Source organism: Prionailurus viverrinus, chromosome F1, assembly GCF_022837055.1.
Source record: "Prionailurus viverrinus isolate Anna chromosome F1, UM_Priviv_1.0, whole genome shotgun sequence".
NCBI lineage: Eukaryota > Metazoa > Chordata > Mammalia > Carnivora > Felidae > Prionailurus > Prionailurus viverrinus.
The window spans coordinates 29,682,275-29,709,994 of NC_062577.1; the positions used below are offsets into that span (position 1 = coordinate 29,682,275).

General features: G+C 41.2%; 1 protein-coding gene across 3 annotated transcripts in view; it reads left to right on the top strand.

Annotated features, from left to right (window-relative positions):
• The window catches only part of KCNH1 (potassium voltage-gated channel subfamily H member 1), a 479,177-nt gene that overhangs the window by 234,356 nt on the left and 217,101 nt on the right, over nt 1-27,720 (top strand). For all 3 annotated transcript variants that reach the window (XM_047840386.1, XM_047840385.1, XM_047840384.1), the window contains one exon: nt 7,583-8,012. In XM_047840386.1, coding sequence (XP_047696342.1) covers nt 7,583-8,012 — 430 coding nt within the window. The remainder of the gene's footprint in view (nt 1-7,582; nt 8,013-27,720) is intronic.

Genomic DNA, 27,720 nt, shown 5'->3' on the forward strand with positions numbered 1-27,720 from the left:
TCATTGGAATACTGATGTACCTTAATATCACCTCTTTAAAAAGAACATTTAGTTAAGAAAAGTTTGTATAGCCAACTGAGAAGATAACACCTAGTTTTCTACTTGGGAGACTGTAGACCTAGGACACATTCTCCACATTGGGTTGTAGGAGATGGGCTGAAGGCTACATGTGTCAAACTCAAGAACTCATGGGATGTCCCAGTGAAAAGCTCATAGGGGTCTTACAGTCGGGAGAAAAGTCTAGTTTGGAAGGATGGACTTATAGGTTATTAATGTATAGATATGGTGGTTAAAGCCACGTTAATGGATTCAGCTGTCAGGGAAAGGGGTAGGTGGAGAAGAGAAAAAGGTCCAGAGCAATGCCTTTTTAATAATTATTAAATGTCTAATATTAGATATCTAATTAGGAATAGAGTTATTGTGGGAATCAAGGGAGAACAGTCCCTTCCACATGGTTTACTCGGCGTTCAAGTCTGGCAAATATAAGGGAAAAAAGTTTATTGAAAGGTTGTTAGGTACTCACAGAATTTTTGGGAAGACCCAGAAGATATTTGGAGGCTATCTGGCAAAATCATATTCTAGAACTGGTGCTGTGAATATGCCACTGCTGCTATTGGGCGTGGACTTGCAATGTGCAGGATCGATAACCACCATCACTGGATCCTGGGCACCAATTCCAGAACCACCACCTGCTACCTCTGGGAATGGGTGATGCTGCCATGCTCTTGCAAAAGGGGTCCTGCACAGTTCTCCATTAGATACTATTCAGTGATGGGGGTGGGTGTCTCTGGTGGTAGATTCTAGGTCATGTGCCCACACTTTAGCTGCAGCAAGGGTTGGAGAAAGAAGATTTGTGATCTTCAGCTTCTGGGGTGTGAAACAAGTTCTACTTTGTAAGGTGGTGATTCCTTAAATTCAGGAAGACAGGTTAGACACTGTGTGGCCATGAATAATGTTAAATGTCCATTACAGATGTCAAATGCTGTAGGGTATAACAATTAGAAGGTAACTGGTGATCTTCAAGATAGTAAATTTCTGACAAGTGGTGGGAATGGACATCTGAATGCAGTGGATTGAGAAATGAGGGGGAAATGAGGAAATTGAGCCATTGTGTGTTGATTATGGTTAGAAGGAAGGAATATTAGGAAGGGGAGGGGAGTTATTATATCTGGAAAGGTGTGTAGGTCTTGAAACAGTGGTATGATCTAGTCTAAGAGAAATTAGTCTTTGAAAGGGAGGTTTGAAGACAAAGAGAAGAGAGAGAAGTGTGGATAGTTGATGGAATGATGCCTGTGAGCAGGTGGAGGAATAGGCTTTGGTGCAGTGTGGAAGGACATGCAAAAGCACATACTTGTATTTGTGGAGATGGGATGTAGAGGGAGAGTTGATACTAACAGCCTCTACTTTCTCTGTGTGTGGGGAGATAATGTTGGCTTAGAATGAGAATGGCACAGGTCAGGTGGGATCTTGAAAAGAGTAGTAAAGATTTGGAATATCTTTTGGTGTGAAGGGGAGAAAGGGTTGTTCAAGGAAGAGAAAAAGGATGGGTTAGGAAAATCAAGGGACCCAAATGAGAATGGAAATGATAGCTAGGCCCCCGCTGTTGGATCCCATACAGTACCAGATTTGGCAGGAGGACAAGAAGAGAGCTTTTTGGTTGGTAGGGAGATGGAAGTGATGGAAGTGATGTAACAGGGTCTAGTATGATGGGAAAAGAAGTGAAATCTAGAGAGTTGATGGTTGGAAAAGATACAGATATCAAAGAGAAGCCAAAGAGTAGATTGGGTTGGATGGGGATAAAGGAGAGAGTGCAGAAACAGAAGGAAGCATGTAATCATCATGTTGAATGCTGGGTGTGTAAGATTTCAGAGAGAGAGTGGTTTCCAATGATGACTAGGCTCAGAATGTGAAGAGGAGGTGAAGGTCACTGGGAATAGAGAGGCTGGAGTGTTGAATAATTTTTCTTCATGGACATTAAAGGTTCCCAGGCTGATAGCAGGAGATAGGCTGAAAATCCAGGTGCAGAGATTTAAGGGATGAAAGGACAAAGTTGATAAGTGGGATAATTAGTGAAAGATTAAGTTAAATTATGGCATATTTGTAAGCATTCAACAGATGGTAGCCATCAATAATCAGATGGCTGTAATGAGGAGGTGTTTTTGCTAGATGGCATGAATCTTAAAGGAGGGGATTTTGTTTTGTTTTGTTTTGTTTTTTTGGAGTGCCAGCCAACTCTTGTTTGGAAGATGGAAGTGTGGAGATTGAAAATTCCCTGCTCTGAACTCCAGGATGTAAGGGAAATGCAGGGTGCTCAGGGAGAACTGGCTTCAACTAAAGCAAGAAGATAGTAGGAAAAATCCAGGAGGTTGTTGAGGCTGGGAGTTTTTTTTTTAATGTTTATTTGAGAGAGAGGGAGAGGAATGGGGGCAGAGAGAGAGAGAGAGAGAGAGCGAGAGAACAGGGGAGGGACAGAGAGAGAGAGAGAGAGAGAGAGAGAGAGAGAGAGAATCCTAAGCAGGCTCCATGCTGTCAGCCCTGAGCCTGACATGGGGTTGGATCTCCTCAATGATGAGATCATGACCTGAGCCAAAATCAAGAGTCAGATGCTTAACTGACTGAGCCATCCAGGTGTCCCAAGGCTGGGAATGGTTTCCAGAAGACTCGCAGGGAAACATGTGAAGAAGGCCTTTAGCTGCAGGAGATTGCAGGAGGAGCGTAATCATGGGCGGTTGAACACAATAAAAAAATCAAGTTTGCCTGCAGAATCTGTTATGGATGCCATCATGTCACCACCCCAGGGAAATTATTCAAGGACCTGAAAGACTGGGTAGATCTTTTCAATAGCACATTGTCATTAGTCTGTGACAGTGTTATATCAATACATATGGCAGATGAAAATATGAACCAAAAGTTGATGAATCTGGCTAATTGAGAAAGTAACGTATAGATAGCTCAAGTTAACAAAATGATTTATTTAGTCTGGGTAAATAGGTAAAACTTGATAGTTCACATACTTTCTGAATAAGATAATTGCCAAATGTCCATTTCAATCTGAATTGTATCAATATCACTACAGCTGAGGTTTCAGAAGTCTTCCTTGTAGTCATAGTTGTTGGCCTTTGGTGATGAGGATGGCATGGGTTCTCACCATCCCTTCATCCATGTTAGTTCAGCTTGAAAGTCTTAGTTCTTCATAATTTTAAGGTTGTGATAAAGAACTTTCTGGTACAATCTGGAATGTGAGATAGGCTTTCTGATACAAGAAACTCCTGGGGAAATGTGATTCTCTACCATATGGTGCTATCATGTTTTTAGCATACTAAAATTAAAAAAAAATTTAGAGTATTCTGTTTATCCCATCTAGAACTTGAAGCAAATAAGGAAGAAAAACCACACAAACTAATAGTTTGAAATGATTTTAAATAGCTAGAATTCATGTAATAGCAGACAACTTACACAAAACCGTGTAATAGAGTATCAGCGTATACAGATCAATAACACGATGAGGAAGTGTTTATTTTATATTGTTCTGGAGACCTCTTAAAATGAGAAAGAATTCCTTAATAATCCAAACTCTTCAATTCAATTTAGAAAATGTTTCAGACCTTTTCTGAGAAGCTGCTTTAGATTCTGTGCTTTAGAAGCTGGCTTTAGATCCTGTGTAGGTATGTTAGTCTTCCAGGGCAGCTATGACAAATTACCACAAACTGAGTGGTTTAATACAATAGAAATTATTCTTCCACAGTTTGGAAACTAGAAATCTGAAGTCAAAGTTTCAATAGGGCTGTGTTCTCTCTGAAGGCTCTAGGAGAGAATCTGTTCCATGCCTTTCTCTTAGCTTCTGGTTTTGCTGGTAATCTTCGGCATTCTCTGGCTTGAAGACACATCACTCCAATCTCTGCATTGGTTAAAAAAAAAAACACCTGGTTTTCTCTCTGTGTGTCCAGCTCTTCTCTTTTTATAAGGTCATCAGTTATACTGGATTAAATATGACCTCATCTTAACCATCTATACCTACAACAACCCCTTTCCCAAATAAGGGGTTGTTTCCCAAATAAGGTCACATTCTGAGGTTCTGGGAAAGACATGAATTTGGTGGGGACACTATTTAGCCCAATACAGGAAGCTTCTAAAGTGAATAGCAAATGACTTCTGTCTTCAGGAAGATGTAGCACCTGCTGTGGTTGGGGAAACTATAGGGCCAAGGCAACGTGTTCAGTTGGTAATGGATACAGAATACCGTGGACACATAGAGGTGTGAGCAACTGGTTGTGAGTCCAGGGTAGACATGGAAGGCTTTAGGGTAAAGGCAGTGGCAGACCTGAAGGATAACTAGTATACCGGCTGGTAGAAAGGGAGGAGCAGGCCATTCTGGGCTAAGGGACTAGTCCGAGCAGGCACGGAGATGGAAATGTGCATCCACCATGCGGGAAGCTCAAGACCTCTGGGGTGTAAGGCTTTAGAAGAGCAGGCCTTTGGGTAGTGTGGTTGCATGTGTTGTGTGGCCATTGGGAGGGGAGGGAGAAGGGAGGAGGGAGCAGAGGGAGATACGAAGGGTCATGGGAGCACAGTCATTCATGGACATGAATGTCCATGAATGACTGCCAGAATGGGATCTTAGAGATGTGAAGTGGTTAAGGGGGGAGTTCAAGGAGAAGCTGAATGACTGTTCCTTAGGGAGCTCTAGAAGGCATTCCTGGACTCGGAGGGCTAGACTGGATGACATCTGTTCTCCCTCTCAGCAATCAGGTTCTGTGACTGTGAGATAGAAGTATTGTATCTTGCCTCTTGCACTAGTTACTATGCTCTTACTTCCTCTCCTCTTTCTTCCTATCAAGCCTCTTCCCCATGCCAGGCACTGCAGCCATAACAGTGAACAGGAAGACAAAGACAGCATCATTTTAATCTTTTCCCTGTGGTATTAGCACAAGGAGTACATAGTAGGTTCTCCTTAAATGTTGCTTTGAATTGAATCTGAGTGGGGAAAAATGACAAGGCAGTTTTGCCCTGGGTAATAAGTTCTGCTTCATGGTTGATCTGCTGTTGAAACATGATCTCAGTAACCTCTTTATGAACAGGTGGAGAGTAGGTGGCTGCTTACATGTGTTTGGTTTCTGAGTCATCAGAAAGGCTCCTTTGCCTCCCAGAATATCTCCTTCATCCAGGCTGTGGGTACTTTTAATTCTACTATTGGAGGTTAGTTTCCCTCTGTTAAAATGCAGATGCCCTCTGGAGAGAGGATATCCATTTACTCTCAGAAGTCGTTTGCACCTTAATTGGGGGGAGGGGGGTTTCTTGGCCTTTTCTGCATGGCAGGTTTTTGAGGAAAGCACGTGGAGGGAAAAGGGGACCCAGGGGATGAGTACTGGACATGCCAAAAGTAAACTTTGTCAGAGTTAGCAATTTGGATAGCTGACCCTGGGGATGTAGTCTCTTGGCTTAGAAAAATCCATTATTACTTATTTGCTGATGTATGTTGGGCAAGAAGTGCTTATTTCTATTGTAAGTTTTATGGCTCCAAAACTGTTATTTATTTTTTAGAAGGTGCAATACTAACTAGAATTTAAATAAAAATTTGAAAAAAAAATAAAAAAGCCAAACCAAAAAAAAAAAATAAATAAAGGTGCAATAAATCCCATCTTCCCCACTCTCACCTCAACAAAAGTAATTTGTGTGGCAGCCTGATTTGTGGTCTTTATGGACAAGGCTATGCTACATACAGTTTGTGTGTTCACGTATCAGGGAAGGCTAATAATATCTACTGTACCAAATATCCTCCAGAGTTTTGGTGGCTTGTTTCAGAGGTTTCTTTTTTCATTCACATCATAATATGATTCAGATTGATTGGGAAGGAGAGGGTGTTCCACATAGTCTTTCAGGGACCCAGGCTTCTTCCATGCTGTATGTCCGCCATCTTTATTACTTGGCCTCAGGGTCACACTAGCCTCATCTGGAAGGTATGTCAAAGGGAAGAGAAAGCATACTTCCTTTTAACTGCCTTGACCTGGAAATGATACACATTTCACCTCACATCCATTGATGAGAACCAGTCTCAAAGACCCACCGAGATGGGAAGAGGCTGGGAGATGTTCAGGAAGAGGAAGCAGCCTTGGTGAGCCTCTGACAACAGGTCATCAGAAAGCATTTACACATTTTCCTTCTGTCTGTGACATAACCTGACCCTTGGGGGTTGTTATTAAGGGAACAGGGAGCAAGAGAGACTAGCAGTGACCTGGAAACTGTCCAGTGTTTAGAATGGTGAAAAGTCATTCATTCTGCTTGGTGAAGGACATCATCCTGCTGTTGGATTTTTGCTGTGTGAGGGAGACTGTGGTTGTGGTGCAGAGAGATGTCTCTATTTTGTTTGCTTGTTTATTTCCTTTTTCATGGAAGTAGGAAAAGCTATAGGAATTTGGGGATTTTGAATGCAGTGGCTTCTATAATGTTACATTTCCTCTAGTCCACTTCCCTCATTGGGATGAGAGAGGCAATTGTCTGGATGAGAGAGGCAATTGACTTGTCCGAATTCATATAGCAAGTTAGTGGTTTACTTCAGTCTCAGACCTGTTTTCCAGATTTCTACTCTGGTGTTCTTTCCACTACTGCTATTCCCTTGGAGAACCACTATTTGGAGACTAGACATGCACTGCCAGGGTCCACAGGATGATAGGAGGCTTGATCAGGTGAAATTGGAAGCTTCCTTGTAGCTTGGAGATTCCTTGATTGTGTTTGAATGTATGGTGTCTGATTGTATAATCCCTGGCCTGATGGGAGTGATGTAGTTTCCAAGAATTTGTAACTCTCCTGAGAAAACAGAATCTTAGCTTTTTATTCTTCTCAATTGTGTCTTTAATACATTTTTATCTTTTTAAAACTGTTTGTTTTTTAAATACATTTTTTTTCTAACTGTAAAAGTAACAATTTCAATTTTAGAAATTAAGTAAGTATATTTAGATGTAACAGAAATATATACAAATATAACAAAAAATATTCTGTAATTCCATAACTCAACAATGCAGCAGTAACAACTATTAATATCTTACCTTTCTATGTGTGTTCCCTAGCCATTTATTGAATACATAAATACTTGTACACTTATGTACAGTATAATTAGAATGAAATATTATACAATATGAAATAAATATTATACAACTCTTAAAATATTTCATATTACTTAATATGAAATATTATATAACCCTTAAAATTGTTTTAAAATAGTAGTGGTATGAAATATGCTCATATATATTTGTATACTTATCATAATATAATTAGAATAAAAATCTAATTTTATTTGTCTTGCTTGTCTTTTTTTTTTTATCTACTTTTTAATGGAAGTGGGAGAAAGCAAATGGAAATTCATATACCTTGGAATAAAATTCAAATTGTATCATGCATAACTGTACAAATATGTATGAGCATTTCTCCATATCATGACTTACATTAAAACATTTTTTAAAGGGTTGCACAATATTTCATCTTGTGGAAATACACGGTGCTGAAGGAAACAGCCCAGGCAGGGAGGAGGGAAGGAGTAGTAGTATCTTTGGTTCTCGGCCCTCATGCTCTGCTCCTCTTCTCCCAGGGCATCAGCAGCCTATTCAGCTCACTGAAGGTTGTCCGGCTGCTACGTCTTGGACGAGTGGCCCGTAAGCTGGACCACTACATTGAATACGGAGCCGCTGTGCTGGTGCTGCTGGTGTGTGTGTTTGGGCTGGCTGCTCACTGGATGGCCTGCATCTGGTACAGCATTGGGGACTACGAGATCTTTGATGAAGACACCAAGACCATCCGCAACAACAGCTGGCTCTACCAACTGGCGATGGACATTGGCACCCCTTACCAGTTTAATGGATCCGGCTCAGGGAAGTGGGAAGGTGGTCCCAGCAAGAATTCCGTCTACATCTCCTCGTTGTATTTCACTATGACCAGCCTTACCAGCGTGGGCTTTGGAAACATTGCCCCATCCACAGACATCGAGAAAATCTTTGCAGTGGCCATCATGATGATTGGCTGTAAGTATGACAGTTGCTGGGGCTGGGTGGGGGATGGGCAGGGGACATCCTGTTTCACCATAACTTCTATTGGTTGGAAATAGGGTGATGGCTACAACGCTCACAGGATCAGGGTGTAATGACTGAAAATAAGCCACATTCTGTTCTTTTTTTTTTTTTTAGATGAGCTTTAAAGTTTTCCTGATAATTAAAGCATTGCATGTTTGCTGCAAATATTTAGAAAATATTAAAGGGCACATGTAGAAAATCGAGACCAATGAAATTCTACTTCTCAGAGATAACTACTATTACCTAATAAAGTTAGAATGAAATCATCATATACAACTTGGTAACCTGCTTGCTCATAGAACAGTGAATTGTGAAAAGTCTTTCCATGTCTGTTTAAATACAGCTCTAGGTCTGCACAGTCCCTTATGGTACCAGAGAAAGAATATATGGAAAAAAAGAATGTTAGCTATCTCATTAATTATCTTTTATATTTATTATATGTCGAAATTAGGGGCGCCTGGGTGGCGCAGTCGGTTAAGCGTCCGACTTCAGCCAGGTCACGATCTCGCGGTCCGTGAGTTCGAGCCCCGCATCGGGCTCCGGGCTGATGGCTAAGAGCCTGGAGCCTGTTTCCGATTCTGTGTCTCCCTCTCACTCTGCCCCTCCCCCATTCATGCTCTGTCTCTCTCTGTCCCAAAAATAAATAAACGTTGAAAAAAAAATTATTATATGTCGAAATGATATTTTTATATAGGGGGTTAAATAAAATATCCCATTATAATTAATTTCATGTTTCTTTTGGATATTTTTAATGAAAAATTTAATTTAATGCTCCTAGGAATATTTTTTTAATTTTTTTAAAATATGAAATTTATTGTCAAATTGGTTTCCATACAACACACAGTGCTCATCCCAACAGGTGCCCTCTTCAATACCCATCACCCTCCCTCCCCTCCCTCTCACCCCCCCCATCAACCCTCAGTTCTAAGTTTTTAAGAGTCTTTTATGTTTTGGCTCCTTACCTCTCTAACCTTTTTTTTTTTTCATTCCCTTCCCCCATGGTCTTCTGTTAAGTTTCTCAGGATCCACATGAGAGTGAAACATATGGTATCTGTCTTCCTCTGTATGACTTATATCACTTAGCATAACAGTCTCCAGTTCCATCCACGTTGCTACAAAAGGCCATATTTTATTCTTTCTCATTGCCAAGTAGTATTCCATTGTATATATAAACCACATCTTCTTTATCCATTCCTCAGTTGATGGACATTTAGGCTCTTTCCATAATTTGGCTATTGTTGAAAGAGCTGCTATAAACATTGGGGTACAAGTGCCCCTATGCATCAGTACTCCTGTATTCCTTGGGTAAATTCCTAGCAGTGCTGTTGCTGGGTCATAGGGTAGATGTATTTTTAATTTGTTGAGGAACCACCACACTGTTTTCTAGAGTGGCTGCACCAGTTTGCATTCCCACTAACAGTGAAAGAGGGTTCCCATTTCTCCACATCCTTGCCAGCATCTATAGTCTCCTGATTTGTTCATTTTAGCCAATCTGACTGGTGTGAGGTGGTATCTGAGTGTGGTTTTGATTTGTATTTCCCCGGTAAGGAGTGACGTTGAGCATCTTTTCATGTGCCTGTTGGCCATCTGGATGTCTTCTTTGGAAAAGTGTCTATTCATGTCTTCTGCCCATTTCTTCACTGGGTTATTTGTTTTTCGGGTGTGGAGTTTGGTGAGCTCTTTATAGATTTTGGATACTAGCCCCTTGTCCAATATGTCATTTGCAAATATCTTTTCCCATTCCGTTGGTTGCCTTTTAGTTTTGTTGATTGTTTCTTTTGCAGTGCAGAAGCTTTTTATCTTCATGAGGTCCCAATAGTTCATTTTTGCTTTTAATTCCCTTGCCTTTGGGGATGTGTCAAGTAAGAAATTGCTGTGGGTGAGGTCAGAGAGGTTTTTTCTTGCTTTCTCCTCTAGGGTTTTGATGGTTTCCTGTCTCACATTCAGGTCCTTTATCCATTTTGAGTTTGTTTTTGTGAATGGTGTAAGAAAGCGGTCTAGTTTCATCCTTCTGCATGTTGCTGTCCAGTTCTCCCAGCACCATTTGTTAAAGAGACTGTCTTTTCCATTGGATATTCTTTTCTGCTTTGTCAAAGATTAGTTTGGCTATACTTTTGTGGGTCTAGTTCTGGGGTTTCTACTCTATTCCATTGGTCTATGTGTATGTTTTTGTGCCAATACCATGCTGTCTTGATGATGACAGCTTTGTAGTAGAGGCTAAAGTCTGGGATTGTGATGCCTCCTGCTTTCGTCTTCTTCTTCAAAATTACTTTGGCTATTCGGGGCCTCTTGTGGTTCCATACAAATTTTAGGATTGCTTGTTCTAGCTTCGAGAAGAATGCTGGTGCAATTTTGATTGGGATTACATTGAACGTGTAGATAGCTTTGGGTAGTATTGACATTTTAACAATATTTATTCTTCCAATCCATGAGCACGGAATGTTTTTCCATTTCTTTATATCTTCTTCAATTTCCTTCATAAGTTTTCTATAATTTTCAGCATACAGATCTTTGACATCTTTGGTTAGGTTTATTCCTAGGTATTTTATGCTTCTAGGTGCAATTGTGAATGGGATCAGTTTATTTATTTGTCTTTCTGTTGCTTCATTATTAGTGTATAAGAATGCAACTGATTTCTGTACATTGATTTTGTATCCTGTGACTTTGCTGAATTCATGTATCAGTCCTAGTAGACTTTTGGTGGAGTCTATCAGGTTTTCCACGTGTAATATCATGTCATCTGCAAAAAGCGAAAGCTTGACTTCATCTTTGCCAATTTTGATGCCTTTGATTTCCTTTTGTTGTGTGCTTGCTGATGCTAGCACTTCCCACACTATGTTAAACAACAGTAGTGAAAGTGGACATCCCTGTCATGTTCCTGATCTCAGGGGGAAAGCTCTCAGTTTTTCCCCATTGAGGATGATATTAGCTGTGGGCTTTTCATAAATGGCTTTTATGATGTTTAAGTATGTTCCTTCTATCCCGACTTTCTCCAGGGTTTTTATTAAGAAAGGATTCTGAATTTTGTCTAATGCTTTTTCTGCATCAATTGACAGGATCATATGGTTCTTATCTTTTCTTTTATTAATGTGGTGTATCACATTGATTGATTTGCAAATGTTGAACCAGCCCTGCATCCCAGGAATGAATCCCACTTGATCATGGTAAATAATTCTTTTTATATGCTGTTGAATTCGATCTGCTAGTATCTTATTGAGAATTTTTGCATCCATATTCATCAGGGATATTGGCCTGTAGTTCTCTTTTTTTGCTGGGTCCCTGTCTGGTTTAGGAATCAAAGTAAAGCTGGCTTCATAGAATGAGTCTGGAAGTTTTCCTTCCCTTTCTATTTTTTGGAACAGCTTGAGAAGGATAGGTATTATCTCTGCTTTAAATGTCTGGTGGAACTCCCCTGGGAAGCCATCTGGTCCTGGACTCTTATTTGTTGGGAGATTTTTGATAGCTGATTCCATTTCTTTGCTGGTTATGGGTCTGTTCAAGTTTTCTATTTCTTCCTATTTGAGTTTTGGAAGTGTGTGGGTGCTTAGGAATTTGTCTATTTCTTCCAGGTTGTCCAGTTTGTTGGCATATAATTTTGATAGTATTCCCTGATAATTGCTTGTTTTTCTGAGGGATTGGTTGTAATAATTCCATTTTCATTCATTATTTTATCTATTTGGGTCATCTTTTACTTTTTCAGAAGACTGGCTAGAGGTTTATCAATTTTGTTTATTTTTTCAAAAAACCAACTCTTGGTTTCATTGATCTGCTCTACAGTTTTTTTAGATTCTATATTGTTTATTTCTGCTCTGATCTTTATTATTTCTCTTCTTCTGCTGGGTTTGAGGTTTCTTTGCTGTTCTGCTTCTGTTTCCTTTAGGTGTGCTGTTAGATTTTGTATTTGGGATTTTTCTTGTGTCTGGAGATAAGCCTGGATTGCAGTGTATTTTCCTCTCAGGACTGCCTTCACTGCATTCCAAAGCATTTGGATTATTGTATTTTCATTTTCATTTGTTTCCACATATTTTTTAATTTTTTCTCTAATTGCCTGGTTGACCCATTCATTCTTTAGTAGGGTGTTCTTTAACCTCCATGCTTTTGGAGGTTTTCCAGACTTTTTCCTGTGGTTGATTTCAAGCTTCATAGCATTGTGGTCTGAAAGTGTGCATGGTATGATCTCAATTCTTTTATACTTATGAAGGGCTGTTTTGTGACCCAGTATGCGATCTGTCTTGGAGAATGTTCCATGTGCACTTGAGAAGAAACTATATTCTGTTGCTTTGGGATGCAGAGTTCTAAACATATCTGTCAAGTCCATCTGATCCAATGTATTATTCAGGGCCCTTGTTTCTTTATTGATCCTGTGTCTAGATGATCTATCCATGGTTGTAAGTGGAGTATTAAAGTCCCCTGCAATTACCACATTCTTATCAATAAGGTTGCTTATGTTTGTGATTAATTGTTTTATATATTTGGGGGCTCCCGTATTCGGCACATAGACATTTATAATTGTTAGCTCTTCCTGAGGGATAGACTCTGTAATTATTATATAATGTCCTTCTTCATCTCTTGTTACAGCCTTTAATTTAAAGTCTAGTTTGTCTGATATAAGTATGGCTACTCCAGCTTTCTTTTGAGTTCCAGTAGCATGATAGATAGTTCTCCATCCCCTCACTCTCAATCTAAAGGTGTCCTCCGGTCTAAAATGAGTCTCTTGTAGACAGCAAATAGATGGGTCTTGTTTTTTTATCCATTCTGATACCCTATGTCTTTTGGTTGGCACATTTAGTCCATTTACATTCAGTGTTATTATAGAAAGATACGGGTTTAGAGTCATTGTGATGTCTGTAGGTTTCATGCTTGTAGTGATGTCTCTGGTACTTTGTCTCACAGGATCCCCCTTAGGATCTCTTGTAGGGCTGGTTTAGTGGTGATGAATTCCTTCAGTTTTTGTTTGTTTGGGAAGATCTTTATCTCTCCTTATATTCTAAATGATAGAATTGCTGGATAAAGGATTCTCAGGTGCATATTTTTTCTGTTTGTCACATTGAAGATTTCCTGCCATTCCTTTCTGGCCTGCCAAGTTTCAGCAGATAGATCCGTCACTAGTCTTATTGGTCTACCTTCATATGTTAGAGCATGTTTATCCCTAGCTGCTTTCAGAATTTTTTCTTTATCCTTGTATTTTGCCAGTTTCACTATGATATGTTGTGCAGTTTGATTCAAGTTATGTCTGAAGGGAGTTCTCTGTGCCTGTTTGATTTCAATGCCTTTTTCCTTCCCCAGATCAGGGGAGGTCTCAGCTATTTCTTCAAGTACACCTTCAGCCCTTTTCTCTTTCTCTTCCTCTTCTGGAATTCCTATGATGCGGTTATTGTTCCATTTGATTGCATCACTTAGTTTTCTAATTCTCCCCTCATACTCCTGGATTTTTTTTATCTCTCTTTTTCTCAGCTTCCTCTTTTCTCCATAATTTTATCTTCTAATTCACCTATTCTCTCCTCTGCCTCTTCAGTCCGAGCCGTGGTCACCTCCATTTTATTTTGCACCTCATTTATAGCATTTTCTTTTAGCTCCTCATGACTATTTCTTAGTCCCTTGATCTCTGTAGCAATAGATTCTCTGCTGTCCTCTATACTTTTTTCAAGCCCAGCGATTAATTTTATGACTATTATTCTAAATTCTTGTTCCGTGATATTGCTTAAATTGTTTTTGATCAATTCGTTAGCTGTCACTACTTCCTGGAGTTTCTTTTTTTTTTTAATTTTTTTTAAATGTTTATTTATTTTTGAGACAGAGAGAGACAGAGCATGAATGTGGGAGGGTCAGAGAGAGGGAGACACAGAATCTGAAACAGGCTCCAGGCTCTGAGCTGGCAGCACAGAGCCCGATGTGGGGCTCGAACTCACGGACCGTGAGATCATGACCTGAGCCGAAGTCGGACGCTTAACCGACTGAGCCACCCGGGCGCCCCTCCTGGAGTTTCTTTTGAGGAGAATTCATCTGTTTCGTCATTTTGGATAGTCCCTGGGGTGACACAGAACTGCGGGGCACTTCCCCTGTGCTGTCTGGAGTAACTTGTGTTGGTGGGCAGGGCCACAATCAGACCTGATGTCTGTCCCCAGCCCACCACTGGGGCCACAGTCAGACTGGTGTGAACCTTATCTTCCCCTCTCCCAGGGGCAGGACTCACTGTGGAATGGTGTGGCCCCTGTCTGGGCTACTTGCACACTGCCAGGCTTGTGGCTCTGCTTTGATGGGATCTGGTGTATTAGCTGGGGTAGATCCACAAGGTGCACAGGGGCTGGAGGGGCAGGCTTAGCTCGCTTTGCCATCGGTGGTCCCCTGTGGGAGGGGCCCTGCAGCACTGGGAGGGAGGCAGGCAGACCTGTTGGAGAGATGGATCCACAGAAGCACAGTGTTGGGTGTTTGCACCGTGCAAGCAAGTTCGGTGCTGAAACTGGTGCTGGGAAATCCCTTTGGGGTTTCAGCTGGGGGATGGGAGAGGGAGATGGAGCTGGCCAGCACCTTTGTTCCCCGCCAAACTGGGGAATATCTATCTTCCGGGGCTCAACACCTCTCCCTCCCGGTGTCCTCTCGCCCTCCCGCTCTCTGAGCAGAGCTGTTGACTTATAACATTCCAGGTGTTAAGTCCCACTGGCTGTCAGAACTCACTCCATCTGGCCACTCCACTTTTGCAAGCGAGACTCGGGGGCTCTGCCTTGCTGGGCGGGCTGCCCCTCCACTGCCCCGGCTCCCTCCTGCCAGTCCATGTAGCACGCACCACCTCTCCGCCCTTCCTACCCTCTTCCGTGGGCCTCTTGTCTATGCTTGGCTCTGGGGAGTCTGTTCTGCTAGTCTTTGGGTGGTTTTCTTGGTTATTTAAGCACATGTGATTGGAATCTAAGTGATCAGCAGGACGTGGTGAGCCCAGCCGCCACAAGCTTCCCCAAGCCTCTGGAATACTATTTTTTTTTTAAAGTTTATTTATCTGAGAGAGAAAAAGAGACAGAAAACAACTGGGGGTGAGGCAGAGAGAGGGAGAGAGAGAGAATCCCAAGCAGGCTCTGTACTGTCAGCACAGAGCCCAAAGCAGGGCTTGACCTTACAAGCCATGGGATCATGGCCTGAGCCAAAATCAAGATTTGGATGCTCAACTGACTAAGCTGCCCAGGTACCCCAGTGCCATCCTTTATTTAGTTAAAAAAATGTTTTTGTAATGTTATTTATTTATTTAATTTTTAATTTTAATTTTAATTTTATTTTTTATTTTTTAAAATTTACATCCAAATTAGCATATAGTGCAACAATGATTTCAGGAGTAGATTCCTTAATGCCCCTTACCCATTTAGCCCATCCCCCTTCCCACAACCCCTCCAGTAACCCTCAGTTTGTTCTCCATATGTATAAATCTCTTCTGTTTTGTCCCCCTCCCTGTTTTTATATTATTTTTGTTTCCCTTCCCTTATGTTCATCTGTTTTGTCTCTTAAAGTCCTCATATGAGTGAAGTCATAGGATTTTTGTCTTTCTCTGACTAATTTCACTTAGCATAATACTTTCCAGTCCCATCCATGTAGCTGCAAATGGCCAGATTTCATTCTTTTTGATTGCTGAGTGATACTCCATTGTATATATATACCACATCTTCTTTATCCATTCATCCATCGATGGACATTTGGGCTCTTTCCATACTTGGGCTATTGTTGATAGTGCTGCTATAAACATGGGGGTGCATGTGTCCCTTTGAAACAGCACACCTGTATCCCTTGGATAAATGCCCAATAGTGCAATTGCTGGCTTGTAGCGTAGTTCTATTTTTAGTTTTTTGAGGAACCTCCATACTGTTTTCCAGAGTGGCTGCACCAGCTTGCATTGCCACCAACAATGCAAAAGAGATCTTTCTCCGCATCCTCGCCAACATCTGTTGTTGCCTGAGTTGTTCATGTTGGCCATTCTGACAGGTGTAAGGTGGTATCTCACTGTGGTTTTGATTTGTATTTCCCTGATGATGAGTAAAGTTGAGCATTTCTTCATGTGTCGGTTGGCCATCTAGATGTCTTCTTTGGAGAAGTGTCTATTCATGTCTTTTGCCCATTTCTTCGCTGGATTATTTGTTTTTTGGGTGTTGAGTTTGATAAGTTCTTTATAGATTTTGGATACCAACCCTTTATCTGATATGTCATTTGCAAATATCTTCTCCCACTTGTCGGTTGCCTTTTAGTTTTGCTGATCGTTTCCTTTGCTGTGCAGAAGCTTTTTATTTTGATGAGGTCCCAGTAGTTCATTTTTGCTTTTGTTTCCCTTGCCTCTGGAGATGTGTTGAGTAAGAAGTTGCTGCGGCTAAGATCAAAGAGGTTTTTTGCTTGCTTTCTCCTCAAGGATTTGGATGGCTTCCTGTCTTACATTTAGTTATTTCATCCATTTTGAGTTTCTTTTTGTGTACGGTGTAAGAAAGTGGTCCAGGTTCATTCTTCTGCATGTCGCTGTACAGTTTTCCCAGCACCACTTGCTGAAGAGACTGTCTTTATTCCATTGGATATTCTTTCCTGCTTTGTCAAAGATTAGTTGGCCATATGTTTGTGGGTCCATTTCTGTGTTCTCTATTCTGTTCCGTTGATCTGAGTGTCTGTTCTTGGGCTGGTACCATACTGTCTTGATGATTACAGCCTTGTAGTATAGTTTGAAGTCTGGGATTATGATGTCTCCTGCTTTGGTTTTCTTTTTCAAGATTGCTTTGGCTATTCGGGGTCTTTTCTGGTTCCATACACATTTCAGGATTATTTATTCTAGCTCTGTGAAGAATGCTGGTGTTATTTTGATAGGGATTGTATTGAATATGTAGATTGCTTTGGGTTGTATCAACATTTTAACAATGTTCTTCCTATCCAGGAGCATGGAATCTTTTTCCATTTCTTTGTGTCTTCTTCAATTTATTTCATAAGCTTTCTATAGTTTTCAGTGTATAGATTTTTCACCTCTTTGGTTAGATTTGTTCCTAGGTATTCTATGCTTTTTGGTGAAATTGTAAATGGGATCGATTCCTTGATTTCTCATTCTGTCACTTCATTGTTGGTGTATAGGAATGCAACCGATTTCTGTGTGTTGATTTTATATCCTGCAACGTTGCTGAATTCATGAATCAATTCTAGCAGTTTTTTGGTGGAATCTTTTGGGTTTTCCTTGTAGAGTAGCATGTCACCTGTGAAGAGTGAAAGTTTGACCTCCTCCTGGCCGATTTGGATGCCTTTTATTTCTTTGTGTTGTCTGATTGCAGAGGCTAAGACTTCCAATACTATGTTGAATAACAGTGGTGAGAGTGGACATCCTTGTCTTGTTCCTGACCTTAGGGGGAAAGCTCTCAGTTTTTCCCCATTGAGGATGATATTAGCATTGGGTCGTTCATATGTGGCTTTTAGGATCTCGAGGTATGCTCCTGCTATCCCTACTTTTTTGAGGGTTTTTATCAAGAAAGGATGCTGCATTTTGTCAAATGCTTTCTCTGCATCTATTGAGAGGATCATATTGTTCTTGTCCTTTCTTTTATTGATGTGATGAATCACATTAGTTGTTTTGCGGATATTGAACCAGCCCTGCATCCCAGGTATAAATCCCACTTGGTCGTGGTGAATAATTTTTTTAATGTATTGTTGGATCCAGTGGCTAATATCTTGTTGAGGATTTTTGCATCCATGTTCATCAGGGAAATTAGTCTATAGTTCTCCTTTTTAGTGGGGTCTTTGTCTGGTTTTGGAATCAAGGTAATGCTGGCTTCATAGAAAGACTTTGGAAGTTTTCCTTCCATTTCTAGTTTTTGGAACAGTTTCAAGAGAATAGGTGTTAACTCTTCCTTAAATGGTTTGGTAGAATTCCCCTAGAAATCCATTGTTTTTTGGGAGATTTTTTTCAATATATGAAATTTATTGTCAAATTGGTTTCCATACAACACCCAGTGCTCATCCCAAAAGGTTCCCTCCTCAATACCCATCACCCACCCTCCCCTCCCTCCCACCCCCCATCAACCCTCAGTTTGTTCTCAGTTTTTAAGAGTCTCTTATGCTTTGGCTGTCTTCCACTCTAACCTCCTTTTTTTTTTCCTTCCCCTCCCCCATGGGTTTCTGTTAAGTTTCTCAGGAGCCACATAAGAGTGAAAACATGGTATTTGTCTTTCTCTGTATGGCTTATTTCACTTAGCATCACACTCTCCAGTTCCATCCATGTTGCTACAAAGGGCCATATTTCATTCTTTCTCATTGCCACGTGGTACTCCCTTGTGTATATAAACCACAATTTCTTTATCCATTCTTCAGTTGATGGACATTTAGGCTCTTTCCATAATTTGGCTATTGTTGAGAGTGCTGCTATAAACATTGGGGTACAAGTGCCCCTATGCATCAGTACTCCCGTATCCCTTGGGTAAATTCCTAGCATTGCTATTGCTAGGTCATAGGGTAGGTCTATTTTTAATTTTCTGAGGAACCTCCACACTGTTTTCCAGAGTGGCTGCACCAATTTGCATTCCCACCAACAGTGCAAGAGGGTTCCCATTTCTCCACATCCTCTCCAGCATCTATAGTCTCCTGATTGTTCATTTTGGTCACTCTGACTGGCGTGAGGTGATATCTGAGTGTGGTTTTGATTGTATTTTTTGGGGGGAGATTTTTGATTACTAGTTTGTGTTCCTTACTGGTTATGGATCTGTTCAAATTTCTATTATTTCTTGTTTCAGTTTTGGTAGTGTATATGTTTCTAGGAATTTCTGCATTTCTTCCAGATTGCCCATTTTATTGGCATATAATTGCTCATAATATTCTTTTATTATTGTTTTTTTTTTCTTCTGTGTTTGTAGTGATCTCTCCTCTTTCATTCTTGATTTTATTTATTTGGGTCCTTTCCTTTTTCTTTTTGATCAAACTGGCTAGTGGTTTATCAATTTTGTTAATTCTTTCAAAGAATCAGCTTCTGGTTTAATTAATCTGTTCTACTGTTGTTGTTTTTTTTGTTTCGATAGCATTAATTTCTGCTCTCATGTTTATTATTTCCTGTCTTCTGCAGGTTTTGGGTTTTATTTGCTGTTCTTTTTTCAGCTTTTTAAGGAATAAGGTTAGGTTGTTTATCTGAGATCTTTCTTCCTTCGTTAGGAAGGCCGGATTGCTATATACTTTCCTCTTATGACTGCCTTTGCTGTGTCCCAGAGGTTTTGGGTTGTGGTGTTATCATTTTCATTGGCTTCCATATACTTTTTAATTTCCTCTTTAACTTCTTGGTTAGTCCATTCATTCTTTAGTAGGATGTTCTTCAGTCTCCAAGTGTTTGTTACCTTTCCAAATTTTTTCTTGTGGATGATTTCAAGTTTCATAGAGTTGTGGTCTGAAAATATGCACAGTATGATCTCAGTCTTTTTGTACTTACTTAGTGCTGATTTGTGTCCCAGTGTTTGGTCTATTCTAGAGAACTTTCCATGTGCACTGGAGAAGAATGTATATTCTGCTTTAGGATGAAATGTTCTGAATATATCTGTTAAGTCCACCTAGTCCAGTATGTCATTCAAAGCCATTGTTTCCTTGTTGATTCTTTGATTAGATGATCTGTCTATTGCTTTGGGTGGGGTGTTGAAATCTCCTCCTATTATGGTGTTACTATCGATGAGTTTCTTTATGATTAATTGATTTATATATTTGGCTGCTCTCACATTTGGGACATAAATGTTTACAATTGTTAGGTCTTCTTGGTGGATAGACCCCTTGATTATGATATAATGCCCTTCTGCATCTATTGATACAGTCTTTATTTTAAAGTCTAGATTGTCTGATATAAGTATGGCTACTCCGGCTTTCTTTTGTTGACCATTAGCATGATAGATGGTTCTCCATCCCCTTAGTTTCAATCTGAAGGTGTCTTTAGGTCTAAAGTTGGTCTCTTGTAAACAGCATATAGATGGATTTGTTTTGTTATCCATTCTATTACCCTATGTCTTTTGATTGGAGCATTGAGTCCATTGACATTTAGAGTGAGTACTGAAATATATGAATTTATTGCCATTATGATGCTTGTAGAGTTGGAGTTTCTGTTGGTGTTCTCTGGTCCTTTCTAATCTTTGTTTCTTTTGGTATTAATTAATTAATTAATTAATTCATCTTTTCTCCCCTCAGAGAGTCCCCCTTAAGATTTCTTGCAGGGCTGGTTTAGTGGTCACAAACTCCTTTCATTTTTGTTTGTCTGGGAAACTTTTTATGTCTTCTTCCATTCTGAATGACAGCCTTGCCAGATAAAGAATTCTTGGGTGCATATTTTTCTGATTCAGCACATTGAATATATCCTGCCTTTCCTTTCTGGCCTCCCGTGTTTCTGTGGATAGGTCTGCTGCAAACCTGACCTATCTTCCCTTGTAGGTTAGGGACTTTTTTTTCCCTTGCTGTTTTCATGATTCTCTCCTTGCCTGAGTATTTTCTGAATTTGACTATGATGTGCCTTGTTGATGGTTGGTTTTTGTTGACTCTAATGGGGGTCCTCTGTGCTTCCTGGATTTTGATGTCTGTGTTTTTGCCTAGGTTAGGAGTTTTCCACTATGATTTGCTCACATAACCCTTCACAAACTCCTGTTTGTCTCTCTTCCTCTTCTGGGACCCCTATGATTCTGATGTTGTTCCTTTTTAATGAGTCACTGATTTCTCTAATTCTTAAATCGTGCTTCTTTGCCTTAATTTCCCTCTTTTTTTCTGCTTCATTTTTCTTCATAAGTTTTTCCTCTATATCGCTGATTCTGTGTTCTGCCTCATCCATCCTTGCCGCCGTGACATCCATCCATGATTGCAGCTTAGTTTTAGCATTTTTTATTTCATTCCAACTAGTATTTTCTTCTTTTATCTCCGCAGAAAAGGATTCTAGTCTATTTTCGACTCCAGCTAGTATTCTTACTATTGTGATTCTAAATTCTGGTTCAGACATCTTGCTTGTATCTGTGTTGGTTAAGTCCCTGGCTGTTGTTTCTTCGTGCTCTTTCTTTTGGGGTGAGTTCCTTCCTTTCATCATTGTGAAGGGAGAAAAGGAATTAATGAGGTAGAAAAATTAAAATAAAAAAATTAAAATTTAAAAAATATTAAAATTAAAAAGTTAAACACACACACACACACACACACACACACACAAAATTGAATAAATGATGCTAGATCCTAGGTGTGTTTTGGTCTGGGTGTTGAAAGTGGTTTGATAGATTAGAGAAAAAAGGGGAAAAAAAGGAAATTGTTCGAGAATTTGAAAAAAATGAATACACTGAAGTAGACTGAAATGAAATGATGGAAGTAAAATAGAATTTGAAAAAAATTTACATAACATTGAAGAATATAGTAGAAAAAAGTAAAAATATTTTTGATAAGAATTAAAAGTAAAAATGAATTCTCTTGCTGTATTCATGAAAAAGAAATGAAAAAGAGAAAAAAGCAAAAAGAGGGAATCATTTGAAAATTTGAACAAGTGAATACCCTGTAGTGGACTAAAATAAAATGATGGAAGTAAAGTAGAATTTGAAAAAATTTACATAAAAGTAAAAAATATGCTAAAAAAATTAAAGGAAAATATTTTTAATAAAAATTGAAAATAACAATGAATTTTTTCTCTTTCTGTATTCATGAAAAAGAAAAGAAGTTAAAAAGAGGGAAAAAAAATTGAATAGATGGACCTGCTAAAAGATTTAAATACGACTGAAATTACTTTGTTTTTCCCTAGAAGTCAGACTATGAAGTGCTTTTTAGTCCATAAAATATGCCAGCGGTGAGACTTGTGTTCTTGAAGAGCGAGGTTGGCCCAGTTGGGTGGGGCTAAGTGTAATGGCTCCGTTCTCCAGTTGATGGCACTGCTAGCCTACTGGGGTGGACTGTTGTGGCACTCCTAGGTGCATATGCGCAGGTGTGGAGCAGTGAAAATGGCGTCACCCAGCTATCTAGTCTCTAGTATCGGAACTCTGTTCTCCCCCATCAACAATCATGCACCCGTCCTCTGTCTTCAGCTTTCGTCCACTCCCCGCTTTTTCACTGTCCATGACTAAGCCCCAAGAAGTACCTCTGTCCCTAGTTTTGTCTCAGATGTGACTGCTTTTCCCAGCCCCTTACTTCTGAAGGACTGCAGCTTTGAACCGTTCTGCCCCTCTGCAGGAGGGTCTTGGTGTCTCACCAAGCAATGGTCAAATGTCGGCTGCACCCAGGAACGCTTGCTGGACCCTGCTTCTGCCGGTGCCCCGAGACTGTGACCAGGTGCCAGCCCACCCCAGAAAAAGTTCACAAGATAGTGTAGCAGCAGCATTTCAGGGATTATGGAAAATCACAACACACATCTGGAACCAGGCTTCACCCTTAACGACCTTGTTCCAACACCAGCAAATGTGGGCGTTCTCTGGGTCTGCTGGGACCAGGGGTCCTCAGTAGTTTCTACCAAATGTCCTTACAGCCATGGAACCACTATTTCCTGTGTGGCCCAGGATCCTCCTGGACCCCACTCTGCTCCTGGGGATTCGCCCTTCCCATCAGAGCACCGCCAGGTATCGAGCTGCAGAGTTGCAGACTCTGTGCTCCCCTTGTTTACAGTTTTAATGGAATTTAAACCCTCTCCTTTCTTCTTTCTCCCTTTTTAGTTTAGTTCTCTCTAGCTGCTTTTGGGTAGGGGTGCTTTACCCGTATTCTCCCTCCCCACCATGTCTTCGTCCTCTCTCCCCCCTCAAAAGCTGTTCCCTGCCCACCGTGGCTTTTCAGTCCCCAAGTTCACCTCTCCGTCCCATGTACCTGCTGAATTCTGTGGTTCAGATTGTGCAGATTGTTGTGTTAATCCTCCAATCAGTTTTCTAGGTGTGTAGGATGGTTTAGTGTTGGTCTGGCTGTATTTCCGGGATGCAAGACACACAAAAAACTTCCATGCTGTTCCTCCATCTTGGCTCCCCCCCTATTTTTCATACATTTTTGATATCTGCTTGATGGTTAAGAAATTTCCCAAATCCCCATAAAACCCCATAAAACCCCACAGGATAGAAAGGCTCCTGTTCATTTCAGTAGTGATGGGTTATTGGACTACTTGACTGGACTGAAAACCAAAAACAACCCCAGTTCTTGAGGAAGGTGTTTGTTTGTTTGTTTGTTTATTTATTTTTAATTTTTTTTAAACATTTTATTTATTTTTGAGACAGGGAGAGACAGAGCATGAACAGGGGAGGGTCAGAGAGAGGGAGACACAGAATCTGAAACAGGCTCCAGGCTCTGAGCTGTCAGCACAGAGCCTGACGCGGGGCTCGAACTCACGGACCGTGAGATCATGACCTGAGCCGAAGTCGGCCGCTTAACCAACTGAGCCACCCAGGTGCCCCGAGGAAAGTGTTTAAATACCTGTCAGTTATCTATTGACCATCACATAGCTGTTGCCAGTGGCTGGTCTGGGAACAGCCTTGGGCTGGAAACAATGAACTGCCTTCACTGAAGGGAGTCTTAGGGGGAAGTAGACCTAACTTGCCTGGGGAAAGCATATGTATTCAGATGGCTTGCACTCACTTGATGAGTGCACCCTGTTGGCACTTCCATGACAAATGGCAACATGGGAGAGGACAGTCCTCCCATGAATTGTCAGTGTGGACCGGAGTCTGGTCACACCAGGCAGAGGCTGTTTTGCTTGATGTACTCCTTCCAAGTGGAGTAGACACATTAATTTCTATACCAACCAGGAAACCAGGAAACCCACCAGGGATGCAGCAAGTGGGTTTTGTTACCCCAAATGGTCACATGTGCTGCTTGCCCCTTCCTTTTCTGCAACCACTTAATCATGTCTGATGCAGTTCTTCCATACAGGCCCTCTCTGCAAGGCACAGAGCTGGCCTCTGAGTATTTACTGAATGTGTCTAGGGGTAATTGATTTGTGGGAAGTGTGTGCTGATTGAGCTTTTGGGTTTGTGTCTTACTTTAATATGGGTCTTAATAGAGATGATTGCCTGGCCATGGGAAGCAGCGTTAAGTATCTGTGGGTGGCTAATTGCTTTAGCTTAATTAGAACTTGAGGTGCTTTCTTATGTCGTATAAAAGGATTTAAGACCTCGGCTCTTCTAAGATTATTTCAGCCTTACTAGTACAAGTTTTCTAGGTAGTGCTTGTAGCATTTTTGTGAGCTTGGGGGCACCAGGTAAGCAACAAGATGTGCCAGCCATGTTGTGGGCCTAATTTCTGTCTCTAAGAGGGGGAGATGAGACATTTTGTCAAATGAAATACCTCATTATATCAATTACAGAAAATTTGTTAAGAGTGGTCAGTTAGGAAATGGGCCCCATATCATGGGCTCGCCAAAGGCTTTCAGATACGAAGAGACTTCATTGCAACTTTTTTCCTGGAAGGAAAGAAAAAAGAAAGTAGCGAAGATAAGCAGTTTGTGTTTCCAAAATTGTTCTTTTAGGAAAAGCGTAATTTCCTGGGTTTAGTCTCTGAGGGAAACCTCAATTATCACCTCTTTTCTTTCCCTTACCTTCTCAGAGTTTTATGATCTTCCCATTTCTTTTTTTAAGAAGTGTAATAATACACAGGTAGTCACCTCTGCATTATGCAACCAAGTGTGATGGTTAAGTAGGCAAGTCTACTTAACTGTAATCCTGTTTCCGGAACACTTGTTATTTGCCAGGTGCTGTGATAAGTGCTCCATCCGTGAATTCTCCTGCTGGTAACAACTCTGTACTTTAGAGATTATTATCTCCATCTTGTACGGAATGAACTCAGAAAAGGTAACTTCTTGGGTCACCTGGGTGGCTCAGTTGGGTAATTGTCCGACTTTGGCTCAGGTCATGATCTCATGGTTTGTGGGTTCGAGTCCTGCATCGGGCTGTGTGCTGATAGCTCAGAGCCTGGAGTGTGCAACAGACTCTGTGTCTCCCTCTCTCTCTGCCCCTCCCCCACTAATGCTCTGTCTCTCTGTCTCTTTCTTTCTCAAAAATAAATAAACATTAAAAAAATTAACAAGAAAAAAGAAAAGGTAACTTCTTTTCCCAGAACATGGGGCTGGTAAGCAGGAGAGACAGGATTTGGATCCAAGCCCCTCTGAATTAAATGCTAAGTTCTTCCCATGGAGGCCACCTGTGGTTGTGTGGGCTGAGAACACAGACCAACACAGCAACGCCTTGAAAATTCTCTCCATAAATTTTAACAGGTCAACAGTTTCTGCAGTGGATAGTTTTTGTATGCTTGTTGTTGTTTTAATTTAGGAACAAGATTACGATACAGACTTGTGGGACCAGGTGCTTTGGAAATCAGCCATTTTTCATCAACCTGTCACTAACAGTTACAGCTGTTCTACTTTCCATGTGACACGTCTGACAAATTGTGGTGCTAACAACAAAGTTATTGTGCTCTGCGTAATGTGGTGGTAATTATCCTTGTAAACTCACATGCTGAACAACCTTTGTTCAGGACAACTGCTGATGTCTTATTGGATTTATGGGTCCTCTTTTACCTTGCTTTGCCTGTGTGCACACATGTGCACACTTTCATCCTTACTGCTGGCTCACAGGATTGGACCGATGCCAGAGCTGGGATCACTGGTGGTAGGGAACATTGCCCACAGCCTGCATTTGTGCCAAGGGGTCATACCTCTCTCCCTTTCTAGTCACTCTGGCATGCAGGCCCAGCAGTCCCGAAGGAGTAGAGACACAAAAGCCAGTGCACTTTTGAAGTAATGGTTACTTTGTGAATTTTTCCTCTTTGTGTTGAATTTTACATGTGCTGGTAATATTTTTTGGCTATTCTGTGGCATTGTGTTAGCTATAATATAGGTTATCCAGAAGCCTCCTGTTGTGTCTCCTCTCTGCTCTCTGGCACTGAATATCTCATGATAACTTGGCTAGTTCCCCAGAGAATGTCAGCAAAAGTAGGAAAACTATTTTCAAGCTTGCCCACCTTTCTAAATTCTGATGAAAAGTTGTAATAGGAAGAGGTGAAAACTATTGGCTAAAATGAGTTTTTGCATAATACAGTCTAGTTCTATCCATGTTGTTGCAAACGGCAAAATTTCATTTTTTTATCACTAATGTGCTAAATGAACTAAGTCAATCAGAGAAAGACAAATATATGTGGAATTTAAGAGGATCTCAACTACAGAGAAGAAACTGAGGGTTGATGGAAGGGCGGAGGAGAGGGAGAAAATGGGTGATGGGAATTGAGGAGGGCACTTGTTGGGAAGAGCACTGGGTGTTGCATGTAAGCGATGAATCAGGGAATCTACCCCCAAAACCAAGCGCACACTGTATACACCATATGTTAGCCAACTTGACAATAAATTATATTTAAAAAAAAGAAACAAAACAGATGAGCATAGGAGAAGGGAACGAAAAATAAAATATGATAAAAACAGAGAGGGAGGCAAACCCTAAGAGACTCTTAACTATAGAGAACAAACTGAGAGTTGCTGGATGGAGGTGGGTGGGGGATGGGCTAAATGGACGATGAGCGTTGAGGAGGGCACTTGTTGGGATGAGGACTGGGTATCATATGTAAGAAATGAATCATTAGGTTCTACTCCTGATACCAGTACTACACTGTACGTTAACTAATCTGAATCTAAATAAAAATATAAATAAATGAGTTTGTGATTAGGCTGTGGATATAGGTGATCTATGATGTCTCACTTCCATTCTGACATCTTGACCTGGACCAGGGGCTAGGCCAGCCCCCACCCTGATCTCCCTGACCTCCTCATGTGGGTCTTTGGTCCCTTGCAAAGGCTCACCCTGAGGTGTGGTGAGGCGGCTCCTTACATCTTGCACATCTCCTGTGTGCTGGTGATGCTGAGATGAGCAGAAGGCCACCCTAGCCCTCTGTGTGACACCTGGGAGAGAATGTTCCCATTCAACAGGCATACGCTGAGTGCCTCCCCAACAGACCTGGAGCTGTGTGCTAAGGATCTGCATGCTATGGATGGCACTTGCAGAGAGTCTGAAGGGGGTGGGGGCAGTGTGAAGGACAGAGACAGGTCCCATCACCCACCAGCCAGGGACGAAGGCCTGGAGATGGAGCCACCACTGTGGGCCAAACCTTGCCCAGGCCTCCCAAGGATCCCACAAAGAAGGACTGCCAGAAGTAAAGAGTCTCTTTATCTGGGACGTCTCAGGCTAGGGACACGACCCTGTCTTGGGAGCTCTCCAGGGAGAGTTTGATGGTGAGGAGACAGTTCCCATTTTCCTAATATGGGCTTTGCACTTTTCTGATTCTCTCCTCATAATGTCATTGCTGTCATCCTGTCATATAATTAAGCCACATTCATTTCCTTCCTCTCTGATAATGGCAGAGGGTCTAGACATTGTACTCCTACCCCAGACACATTCCACCCCTAAAGCTGAACATCCGTCTCCTACCTCAGCACCGCACACCTGTTTCTTTGGATTCGTTTCTCTCTTGCCTGTCCTCCCCCACCTCAGCTCCTTAAAACCAGAGCAGAATGTCAGTGCTGGAGGGACCCTATGAGTGTCTATTTAGTCCACATTAGCCCTCCTTCTGGTTCTTCTGCTGTGCCAGATCTCGTCCTGGTCATTGTTTTAGTCAAGTCCCCCCTTAGCTCAGGGGATACCCGAGACTAGCTGGCTTCCAGACATCACCTTCTCTCCTGGGGAAGGGACACTAGTAACCTGCATACCTGGACATTTGAGCCCACTAC